The sequence below is a fragment of the Pyrus communis genome, chromosome 13, assembly GCF_041283825.1.
Source record: "Pyrus communis isolate YQ-2024b chromosome 13, ASM4128382v1, whole genome shotgun sequence".
Taxonomy (NCBI): domain Eukaryota; kingdom Viridiplantae; phylum Streptophyta; class Magnoliopsida; order Rosales; family Rosaceae; genus Pyrus; species Pyrus communis.
The window spans coordinates 31,198,900-31,211,919 of NC_142577.1; the positions used below are offsets into that span (position 1 = coordinate 31,198,900).

Genomic DNA, 13,020 nt, shown 5'->3' on the forward strand with positions numbered 1-13,020 from the left:
AAAAAATGTCTCGTTCTGCATGCGTAGTCATTAAAAAAATCTCATTCTGCTTGCGTAGTCGGGATTTGCGCCTTAGCTTTTGTCTATGCAGTTTTGATTGTGATATGTATTATATCTATACATGCCCTTTATCTAAAGGAATTCCGTTGTGTTAAAATAGAGACTAATTGTAACCCATCTACATCGAACTTCAACGATCCAAACAATTTATTTTTTAAGTCTTTATTTATAGCTCATCTTTGCAATATGTTAACCAAATTCAAAATATTTGAGACATCCAATGGAGTTCAGAAAATTAACGAACATTATATTCTAAAAAATATTAAAATTTTATGGGATAGAATGGGATTGGTAAGGAGGAATGTCCGCACTAGGAGTCATTTCTATTGGGCTAATACTCACTTTACTACCCTCTTATATTGTGATTTTCAAACTTCCATCAAGTTTTTTTTTTCTAATTTAAAAAAACATAAAACTAAAAATTAAAAAAATAAGATGATTATCAAACGTCTCTACACGAAAAGACAAAAAACTTGATGCACTAAACTTTGATGGTAAAAATCGAAACTTTCTAATCAAAAGTGTTCTATTTGAGTTGAGTCGAGTGGACTGCACCAATCTAGAATTAGAACCCGAACTAAGAAAATACTCATTTTCTTCTCTTTCCGGACGCTTATTTAGTATTCTACAGGCTTAGTAAATAAAAAATAATTTAAAATTTCTCAATGGGATGAAAATTGAAAACCAACATAAAAAAAAACTTAAAAACTGAAAATGAAATATTTATTAAACGCCGCTCCCCTTAATTAACCTTAGGAAACATTAAAAATCTGAACCCATATAAATTCACAGGAAAATCAAAACGCGCGAAAAAAAATTGGATCACAAATTGTCAGGTACAACAAAACGTTGGCAAGCAGACAACAAAACGTTGGAGTGAGAAGAAACAGAGAGCATTTCCGATATATCACTGTTCATAAACAGTGAAAAACAGTACAAGGAGGAACCCAATTTTGGCATATGTAGAATTTCTGCGTTTTCAATTTGGCTGATTATTTATAAAGAAAACTAATAAAAAAATTTTGAAAATTTTGAGTTTTAATAATAAGTACAAAATAAAAAGTAAAATAAATAATACCAGAATTAACTTTTTAGTATAAAAATATGATTTTTCGTTAAAGTAAACAATACCGTGAGCTTTTCGTTAAAACCTCCTTATTTATATCATTTGAAATGCAGAGAAAAATAAAACAACTCGTACATAACGAAACTCTGTCGGATGCGAATTTTGACTCGTCAATTATAAGGGTTAAAACATGTATCCATTCCTAAAAACAAAAATGTATTCGTAAAATCTAGCTGCTAGAGAATTATTAATTACGATTACTTCAACCTCCACAAGAAATACACGTCAAAAATAAATGTAAGATGCGAACTGAAATGGGACATAGGCGTAAATATTAAATAACAGAAAGCTAGTTGTAATTCGCGCATTGCTGCATAATACACTAGACATGAACTGCAAAACGGGGCAGAAATGAAACATAACGAAATGAGTCGGGCAAGGATTAAGAATTGAATAACAATTAGTAACCTAAAAAGTAATACACAACCCATGAATGTAAAATAGTGTAGCAGCCAGACAGACCAGATGGAAAACCTACAGTCAAGCAGAAAGGAGATCCACCCAACAGCGACTGACCGACGTATTCAAGTTCTTCTCTGTTCCAGTACTCTCAACAACTATACCAAGACTTAAAATGATTTTACAAATGACGCAGGTAATCACTCCAAATGATCATAAGAAATAAGGTACTCCTGTCCTCGGTCCTCTCATCTGGTTGTTCTCCTCTGTTTCAGTGAAAAACTTCACCTCTCTCTCCTGTTTTAAACGACATAACACCAATCATCACAAACGCTATGGATTCTACTTGATGTAAAAAATTACAACAAACGAAAGAGCTAGTTTCGGGTGTACATGGCAGCAACCAGACATGGAAATAGACCCATTATGTTAGTAAATGGGTTTAACGGGGTAAGGACCATTATTTGTCCTTTAGTTAGTGGGTTATGGACCAATGTTTTGGCCCAATGCCCATCCCTACTCATCCATTGCACTTTCCAAGAAATATAAATATAAATAATGAAATAGCCAAAAACTCTGGGACCAAATCAAGAGCAATATAGCACAACTAATACAATAAGCAGTAGGGGTCTGCTATCCACACACCCTTTGTTAATTTATGTCCATTGATCTTCTTCAATTCATACGATCTGACGGCTGAAAACTAAAAAGGTGTGGGAGAAGTAAAAAAAAGTGTGTGGATATCATACCCCTATGCAGTAAATGTCTAAAAAGTAAGGCCTCAAAACTAACATGCCCCTAAGCTCTAACTGAATGATTGGATATTAAAAACTGAGCTTCACTTCTCTCCATCACCAAAACAAAAAGTAGCATGGTGCATGGCTTAAAGTTATTCTCATGCAAGGAACATATGGACTTCTTTTTATTTTAGAAGTTGGACGTGTTAATATGGTTGACCGTGAGTTTATAACCTCTCCAAATTAGGCATTGATTTAACTCATTCCTTCTAATGATCCCGAACCAAGTATAGCTACTTCAAAAGTTTATATGTTCAGAGTCTAAAATTGAGAGATTCTAGAAGATGGCAATAACCCTCAACCAAGTGGTTCAGACGCTAGAAACAATCAACGTTAAATATGCTATGCACAAAGTCAAGGTGACAAAAAGATTTCCTAATTACACATATCATAAAAGTGAGTCTAAAAGTTTCCATTAAGTAAAAGGCAGTAGGCAAGCTAGTAATCTTTACCATATTGTCGTTAAAACTCAAGATAGAAGCTACATTCCCACAGCGATAACAGTAATTTGGTGCAGACCAGACCTGCAAAATTCAAGAACCCAACCACTCAATCAAACTTTTAGAATATTAGGAAAAAAAAAATCAATGAAAGAGGTTCGAACTCTCACAGTTACAAGGCCTTTATCTTGAAACATGTACTTAAGACCTTCTTGAACAAGTTGGTGTGCTCGACAAACCAGATCTAGATTATTTATGTGGTTGAACTGCAGAAAACAAGATTTTTAAGCTTTACTATGGGTGTGATGTGTGTGCGCGCCCGTGTGTGTGTGTGTGTGTGTGTAATAGAGAGAGAGAGAGAGAGAGAGCAGGGAGTATCCTACTTGATTAGTAATCAGATCTTATTACCTCAGAAGTGACTCTGGACCCAAACAGCCAACCTGCTCCTCGTGGACTTACTGCCCATGTTTCAATATCTTCAGGATCGCTCCACATGAGATCACAAAATGGCCCCTCATGTGGAATTTCACAATTTCGCTCAACGACCCGTATCTGTTAAACGACAAGGTATGTACAGTGATGATGAACGAAAAGGCATGTACAGTGATGATGACGATTCATGCAAACGGAAAAGCAAAAATAAACAAAAACTTCTTTGAAAGCAAGGTCATAGACATGTAGTTCACATGGTAAATCATGTAGTTCACAAGGTAAAGCATGAACCCAGTGATCCAGAATCCAACACTAATGGAATCACCGCTTCTTTCGATAGTTTAACACGCATAACTACACAATCTAACAAATTGTTATTGGATATCCATGCGAAGTGGCTAATGCAGAGTTGCAGCTGTAGCAACATGCATGAAAAACATAAATGCTTACATATATGAACAAAAATAATACAAATCGAAAACGGTTTACCTGATCAATTGTTCGGATGTCAGGAGAAAGTCCACCATGGACACACAGCACCTGGGATGACAATCCACATAAAACATATTTACTATCCAAAAGCACGCAATCAAAGTTACAAATATGCATATGCACAGAGATAGAGATAAGAGATATATGCATACTACCACACACACACATATATACATAGACGAGAGGGAGAGAAGGTTACAGTTCCATCTATAATTGCCGACAGCGTCAAATAGTCGAAAACATCTGTACAATACCGCCAGGCATTAGCATTTCCATACTTCCTCTGGCATTCGTCATAAAAGCCATATACCTAACAGGGATAAAAAAAAATTTAATTGATCAAGATTGGCCCTACTAACAATGCCAGTAACACAAATTCATGCACAGACAGTTAAATAAAGGGAACTTTAACAAAAAGCTCCCGGTACTGTTCACTTTAACGAAAAACCATATTTTTACACTAAAAAGTCAATCCTGGTACTATTCACTTTACCCTTTATTTTGTCCTCGTCGTTAAAACTCAAGTTTTCAAGCCTTTTTCATTAGTTTTCCTTTAAATAAATGCTGCTAGGGCAGTAACCTCCTAATGAGGTCCATCTACTGAACATTAGGATCTAAATTATATATATGCCCCTGGACCTCCAACCTATCCTGGGAATAAGAAATATGGCAACAATAATATCTGGGATTTCTTACTCGGATTCATGTAATTCATGTATCAACTCAACCTTTTGCACGCAACTCTTGCAATTCACTCCATTATATTAGGCCTCCATTACATGCCAAACCAACAAGTCCATTACATTGCACTATTTGAGTATCTTAGGCATCAAGAGTACGCTAAAGTACCTCTGAATACACTAACTGTAATTTCATTCCAGCCACCAAAAGCTTTAACACAATAATATTCAAAAGAACAACATGTATGCAAAGAAAAACAACATTGAAACCCTTCTCCCAATTTCAGTATCTAACAAAATTCTAGAGGGTATCGTCAATAATTGTCTGTTCCAAAACACTATACAATCTATATAATATCATACCTGGGTAAGTTGCCTGCTTTCATGATTACCACGCAAAAGGGTAATATTAGCTGGATATCTATAGCCACAAGTAAAAGAAGAGAACATTAGCTACGAGAAGAAAAACATAAATATCTCATAAATATTGAGATTGTCAACAAGAGAAGGAAAAAATTAAAGCAATCTAGCATTCAATTCATCGTCTCCTGATGTACATAATAATTAAAGCTGCCTAATTTTTATAGGAACAAAAAAGCATTAAAGGAGATCCATTCCAAGGCTCTTAAGAGAACAAAACTCTAAAAAGCAATGGACAAGATGTCACCCGACCAAAAATCTAGAAAGCTCCAAAATGCACCAAGAACCTAAAAAACATAAGCAAAGGAACAGGAGCCACCAATAAACAGATGCATTCCGATTTAAAACATAAAAAAAGTACCGTGAAAGAAAAGCCATCCCCAGACTCTTAAGAGATCAAATCCCATACAGATGTTTAGAAGCAAACCCTCTCCCCCAACTAATCCACCTCCTCACCATCACATTGTCAAACATCCTTCTATTCCTCTCCCTCAAAATTACCAAAAAAATAGCCATCCCTGCACATCTTCCCAGACCCATACACTTCTTCCTCCACCAAAAAAAGCAATGATGATAACCCGAGAGAGAGAAAAGAGAGAGGAGAGAGAGGAGAGAGAGGAGAGAGAGGAGAGAGGAGAGAGTAGAAAGTAGAGAAGAGAGAGAAAGAAAAAGGAAGAACGCATACAGCAATTTAGCCTTTCATTACCAAACAGACCAACATTGGGTACCTTGGCGTAATGCGCTCAACTGTAAGCTATGAAATATGTGAAATATGTGTGCATCTATCTATAGTTATATACTATGATGCACGGACACTTCTGTTTGGTTGCATATCCCGTATCCAATATTTGATCTTGATCGGAAATAATACTTGCCCGATACTCTCAGATACTTGTCGGATATGTTTCATGGTCAATGGACACGGCTTTGACTTGATGGATATGCGTATCCCACATTTGGGATACACGTATCCGGCTTTTAGGATAGATTTACACTTTCAAAAAAGATAATGAGGAGGAGAAAATTAATAGGAGACATCTATAATTGAAAGTTGATGAATATAAAGAGCTTCCCTCTAATTAAAACCATGAATACGACTCTCACACTTCTTCTACAGTATATAAAGAGGATTAGATTTCCAACTTTTTTTCTCCAATAACTCAAATGAACTTGAATTTGAATGATGAATTATGTTTTAATTTGTATAATTTTCTTGCTACATATATATATATTTATTTGCCGTATCCATAGCATATCGTATTTTAATTTTTAGATATTTCTCATATCTCTGTGTCGTGTCGTATCACATCGCTGTATATGTATCCATGCTTCATAGGTTATATATTATACTCTTCACCAATTTATAACATAAAATGCCATAACTGATAGCTTCCAAAACTCTTTCTTATTACTGAAATTATCCATTTAGTACTGACCCAAATGATAACTAAACCATAGAAGACATATCATAGGGCTGCAATACACATCAAAGGCATAAGGATATGGTGCACAAGTACCAAAACACTAAAGTAGTGTGCATGACTTAAAGTAATCATTTGAAAAGTAATGACCTCATTATTACAACACATTCTTCCAACAAAAGTCTAAAAAATTTGTACCTCGCCTTAAGAAGCAAAAGGATAGTGAAAACTTCAAGGCTATTGTAACCTCGATCAACAAAATCACCCTGCCAACAAACCAGGAATAAATTAGCACCCCCAGAAGACACCCAAACGATGTATTAAAGATGAAGTTCAGAGATTTTATCAAATTTAATAACAAAAAAATACAAATAATACCATAAATATGTAATTTGTCTCCGGTACATGGCCTCCAGTCTGGAAAAGTTTCATTAGGTCGTGGAATTGGCCATGAATATCACCACAAACTGTGACCGGACTGTTTACAGGTTGCACATTGGACTCCTCAATAAGAATCTCTTTTACCTGTGATATAAAAATGACCAACAACAACAATGAAAATTATAAATCTCCTCTAGATAATAAAACCTGAAACTACCACTCATGGGACTATTTATATTTATTCATCAGCAGATCACCATCACCAAATGAAAACATAGACAATTAGAAAAGACCAAAGTCAACAACCTACACAGCCACAGGAATGTTTCTACATTGCACTTTGAAGAATAAAACTGATCCAAACATTTTCAATAACTAGCTTTAACGTGTGAGTGCAAATATTACTGTATGATCCCGTTATAAGTTACCTCCCTCTCAGGACATTCGTGTGGGACCCACTGTTATATGGTGAGACTCACATGATATGAGAGGGAAGTCAGAATTGACAGGCACAAGTGCACGAGCTGCAGATGTTTATGCATGAGACATTCATATCATCAAATCCAGCACAAAATTTTGAAAAACTTACTATATTTACTGAGCAAATCACAAAGTAACACTAGACGTCCAAACTAGGTATTTCAGGTGCAGGATTTCGGTAGCCAAAAGCAGTTATCTTTGCCAATCAAGTAATGGACGTGTAATGAAAAAAAGATTGTTGTAAACTATGGTGAGCACGACTAAGAGTGTTGAATAACGATCACTATTGTGTAATGAACTGAACCGTAACATACTCACTCTGATAAGCATGGAAAAACCTAGACATATGCAGGTAGGGACTAGGGAGGGGAAAATCAAAAACAAAAGAAAGATGATTTTTTTTCTCTACTTTTAAACAAAGGGGGTATGTATTGAAATTTGAATCTTGAAGCCCATCCGTCTATTAGCTACTCAAGCTCACCAGTTAGTCAAAGGTCGCTTGTGAACAAAAATTGAGTGAACAAGTTACATTCAATGGTCGAATTTTCAAGGAAACAATATAGAAATCGGATTCCCAAATTGATCGAGAAATCAAACGGATTAGACAAGGCGATTACAAAAACCAATTTGAATTTAACAGCGACCGACCAACTCAGATATGCGTAAAAACCCTAGATGTAGAATTGTAGATAGAGGAAAGAAAGAGATAGAGACTAGAGAGAGAAATACGGACGTATTCGCATAGGAGTTGAAGCTCGTCCTCCAAGAGATGCTGTCCTTCCTTCACCTTTGAGATCCACTGGTCCAAATCCATCTCTTCTTCTTCCTTGTCCTCTCTGTTTAGGGTTTCAGCAACAAACCCAAATGAGAGACGAAACCTACGAAATTACACGAGCTGCGCCTGCGTGAGTTGCCAAATATGCATTTACCAAATAAACGGATGGATCTGTCCTTTTTTAAAAAAATAAAAAAATAAAAAAATAATTATTCCATTGTTTCGTTGAAAAAGGCCTAAGACCATGGTAATTTAAAACTTAAAAATATTTAGCTTAGAAACAGTTTTTCTGCTCAAATTTTTCTGGTCTAAAATTTTAGTTTGAGATTATCAAATAATGAATTAAGGCTAATTTTTTTAATTAACTTTTTAAAAAAAATGTAGACTATCCTAAATTAACAATATGAACATTTTAACCTAAAAATATTTAAATTTTGAAAAATCACTAAATCAATACATAAAAATCATGATAAACCACATAAACTTAATACTAACGACATTTAATAAACCACATAAACTTAATAATGATATCCACCATCTTGACTTGGTGATGGACTTGGGTGATAGTCTTGAGATGAATCATCATCTTGAAATATACTCGTTCATAAAATGTCTGTTTGCGTATCACGTAAGTATTTCTTCCTCTCTGAGGTGTATTTGTCGAGGTCCTCCATCATCAAATTAACTTCAAACCTTTCTTACTCCCTATCCCCTTCTTCCTTCATGGCTAAACGCATTTGGGCCGATTCTTCTTGCCGAGAGATATGATTTTCGTTCAATCTTACCATTTCGATAGCAAATTGTGCACATATCGGATCTTGGGACTTCCCTTTTCTCTTTGTTTCCTTTTGTTTATCTCTACCCGGAGGCCTTGCGAAAGAAGAAGTTGGGGTCATTTGTTCGACACCTTCATTGTCAACAAAACTCACACCTTCATTGACATCATTTCGGGGTGGGGCTTCACTATGAAATAATCTTCCACATTGTTGGTTTGCATCGGTTCCCCACCTCGGACAATCCTTGAGGATGTTCCAAGCATGATGCAATTTAATAGCTTGATTTTTTTGGTGTAGTTCTTGTCTTGTAAATTGTCATTGCTTTGTCACCCTATGCAACAAATACATAAAAACAATTAGTTGCAAAATATTATTATGTACATGACAACTAAAATATCAACAAAGAAACTCACAATTTATGAGGCGCCCCTTCCACTAGGCATGTCAACCGTGGCTCTCTCCAAGCTTCCCTTCCACAAAGTGCACGCTTTGTTAATAATCTTCCACCGATCATAAACACCACCAACTTCCCTTCGACCAGCGTTGGAGTTTTCATGGAACTTATCAACGATTTTACCCCACAAAACCTTTTTATTTTGATTCGTGCCGATGGCACCATTTTCGCTAATAAAAATCCATGCCAAACATAAAGCAATATCTTCGTCAAAGGTCCAATTACGATCTCGAACATGCTCTTTTGCCATCTTAAAAAAATGAGAAGAAATGGTAGAAAGAAAAATTGGAAGAATTGTAGGAGAAAAATGAGTTTTGTGTGGATGTTTGAACAAATATATAGGTATTTATAGAGTTTTTGGTTGAATTTTAAGTTAAATAATTTTTTTAAATTATTTTAGCCGTTGGATTTAAATTTGGACCGTTAGATCTTTTTTTTTTTACCGTTATATTTGATTATATTTGATCTAAGCCGTTGGATTCAATAAATATATAAATATAAACTAAAAATAATAATAATTTGAACATGGACCGTTGGATTAACCAACGGCCCATTTAATGAAGACCCTTGGATGATAAAAAGTAGCCGTTGGGCTACTTATTACTCTGATAACCGGGGGAACACCCCAACGCGGGGATGTCACCCTTTCAATAAACCCTAGCCCATGTAGCGTATAGGCGAGTTGCATTTGGGAAGTGGGATTCACAGCCTTGGTTTCAGTTTCAGTTAGTGGGGCCCATTTTGCTTTGTGGTCTAAAATTGGGCCGAAATTTGACCCCCATTTAGGTTTTAAGTTTATTTTAGGTCATGGGTTGGAGTGGATTTGGAGGGGGGAGGGAAAAGAAAATTTTAGGTTTTAGCCCACCATTAGAGATGGTCTAAGCGAAAACCCCTGTAATACATATATATGGGTTTTTCTATTATCACAAACACACTCATAAAAGATTTTGATATTAATTAACTTATATACCTGTAAGAGCATTTTTAATCTATATGTCAAAATTTTATGTAGTCTGTTTTGGAAAAAAGAAAAAGAAAAGTTGATTGTCTGATTTCAAAGGATGAGAGACTGTAGAGGAACATTAAAAAGAAATTTCTTCACTTATAAAATAATATATAGCGTATCGTTTCGTGTTCTTAAAAAACCTTTCAGGTATGAGATACTAAAATTTTACATGTTTTGTTATTCTTTATTTTGCTGCTAAATTTAAAGGCAACACCAATTTGTTTTATTTTAGTATTGGGCTCACATATTTCTTTTCTTTTTTTTCTTCACTTATTAATTATTTTATTATTAATAAATTTGACATCTCAGTTGGAACAATGGACTTTACAAAATATTATTTGGCACATCAACTATAAAAATGTCAAATTTCATTTTAATTTGGCATCCCCATTTGAAATGTTCTAAAGTTTTTAAAAATGTATATTTTTTTATGAATGCGCTCCAACTCATAAGCACGAGGCCGTTTACCAATGTTAATATTTTCACTCCCAACGTATTGTAAATAATTTGGAAAAAAAAATGACTGATATTCACGTACTTTATAGCGATGAAAAAAAATAAAGATGATGATGAGTTATTTAAGGTTAAATAATCAAAATAGTCTATGAGATTTACATAACACATTACTTTGGTTCTTGAGATTGAAAATCAATAGAAATGGTCCCTAAGATTGTCCACCATCCATCATTTTGGTCATTCTATTAAAAACTCTGTTAAGTGTCCTGGAGCTCTTCGTCGGAAGTTTGAGCAATTTTCAAAACTTCGTAACTCAATCGTTTCTTAACCAAATTTGATCCATAATATATCAAAATGAAGATAGGAAAGTGTAGAATAAGATTATACCTATTTGAAAGCCCAATTGTTGCCGGAGATTGTGACATCCCACATCGCCCAGGGGAGTGATCCTTATATGTATATTCTCATCCCTACCTAGTACGAGGCCTTTTGGGAGCTCACTGGCTTCGGGTTTCGTAGGAACTCCGAAGTTAAGCGAGAAGTGCTCGAGAGCAATCCCAGGATAGGTGACCCATCAGGAAGTTCTCGTGTGAGTTCCCAGAAACAAAACCGTGAGGGCGTAGTCGGGGCCCAAAGCGGACAATATTGTGTTACGGTGGTGGAGCGGGCTCGGGAAGTGGTCCCCCCGGGCGGGGATGTGACAGAGATGGCTGGAAAATAGCTTCAAAGTTGACTGGTCCGCGGGAAAACTGGAAAACTCGCTGGAAACTGAGTAAACTTTAAACATTCATAACTTCTCCAATACTCAACGAAATCAAGTGATTAAAAAACAAAAATCATACTTCTCGACGAGATGAAGAGAATGGTACCTTTATTAATGGATAATTCACTGCGTTTTGTCTGGAAAACTGCTCAAAATTGGCTAACTATTTTTCGAGTTAGCCACTTTCGTGCCGTTTTCCGGCCAAACTGCAATGAATTAGCCATTGATAAAGGTATCATTCTCTTCTTCTCGTTGAGACGTATGACTTTTGTTTTTGAATCACTCAATTTGGTTGAGTATTGAAGAAGTTAAGAACGTTTAAAGTTTACCCAGTTTCCGGCGAGTTTCCAGTTTTTTCACGAACTAGTCAAATTTGAGGCTATTTTCCGGCCATCACCAGCAACCATTGGGCTTCCAAATAGTTATAATCTTGTTATACACTTTTCTATCTTCATTTTTATATATTATGGGTCGAATTTGGTTAAGAAATGATTGAGTTACAAAGCTTTGAAAATTGCCCAAACTTCCAACCAAGAGCTCTGGGACACTTAACGGAATGACCAAAATGATGGATGGTGGACAATCCCAGGGACCATTTCTGTTGATTTTCAATCTCAGGGACCAAAATGATGTGTTATGCAAATTTCAGAGACCATTTTAGCTATTTAGCCGTCATTTAAAAGTTATCTTCAAAACATATTGATAAACAATTGAATGACTAATTACTTTAAAATTAGGGTTTTATTCCACGATTAGACTAATTTTTTTGTTAGCAATTACCCAATTCATGTTAACTATGCAGAAACTTCAATCCATGATAAACAAGTGAATGACTAATTACCCATTCAAATCGAAATATGGAGGGAATTCAATCTATGATAACACGATAGATGTGTTCACTCTTTGTTATTAAAATTGGGCTGGTCAAGCTTTTCAAACGAAGAGTTTGATGTGGGGTTTAACTATTAAAGCAGATAGTATAAAATGTATTTAGAGAGTGTGCAGTGTGATAATAGTATTAGAATGCAAATATTTATATTTTTAGACCTACAATCTTACATTTAGCGTTTTAAGATTTAAGTTTTTGCATTGGAAGGGAAATGATTGAAGTCAAAACTCATATTTGAGTTTTGGAAATTTAAATATGTGGACTGAAGATTCATGAACTCAACCTTGGACTCAAATCACCCAGAACTAAAACCGGTGAAAAGAATGAACAATATGTAAAGTGTACCGGCCGAAAAGACATAAAACATGAAGATAGAAGGATTTATAGAACAAAAAATATGGATGCCATTTCCAACCAAAGTGTAAGAAGCTAGTAACTGATGATGATTGAATATTGACGATTGTTATTAAAGTGCATAATCACACAACAGCAAAGTGTGTGGCGAGTCATTCAATTGCTGATGAATTATCATCAAAGAAAAATTCGTTGTTAGAAAAATAGCATTTTAATTTTTTGAAATAATAATGAGTAAGAAAATAACATATTAGAAGTTATATTAGAAATTAATGGTAGTGGGAAAATAACATTCCAATTTTTAAATTTTCATAGCAGGTGAAATTTAACGCGAAAAGAGAACAAAACATTCAAATTATAATGCGATGAGAAAATAACTGGGTTGGTCCACCAGCACTCCAATAATTTAGGGCTGAGCA

General features: G+C 35.1%; 1 protein-coding gene across 1 annotated transcript; it reads right to left on the minus strand.

Annotated features, from left to right (window-relative positions):
* Positions 1-1,441: 1,441 nt before the first annotated feature.
* LOC137737099 (phytochrome-associated serine/threonine-protein phosphatase) lies at positions 1,442-8,164 on the minus strand. Its single transcript, XM_068476468.2, has 10 exons — positions 7,862-8,164; positions 6,646-6,792; positions 6,466-6,533; positions 4,790-4,847; positions 3,946-4,056; positions 3,744-3,794; positions 3,231-3,374; positions 2,993-3,088; positions 2,835-2,906; positions 1,442-1,882 (listed from the first exon to the last, which is right to left on the minus strand). The coding sequence occupies exons 1-10, from the start codon at positions 7,940-7,942 to the stop codon at positions 1,799-1,801; spliced, it is 912 nt and encodes a 303-aa protein (XP_068332569.1). The 5' UTR covers positions 7,943-8,164; the 3' UTR covers positions 1,442-1,798.
* Between the last annotated feature and the right edge of the window lie 4,856 nt (positions 8,165-13,020).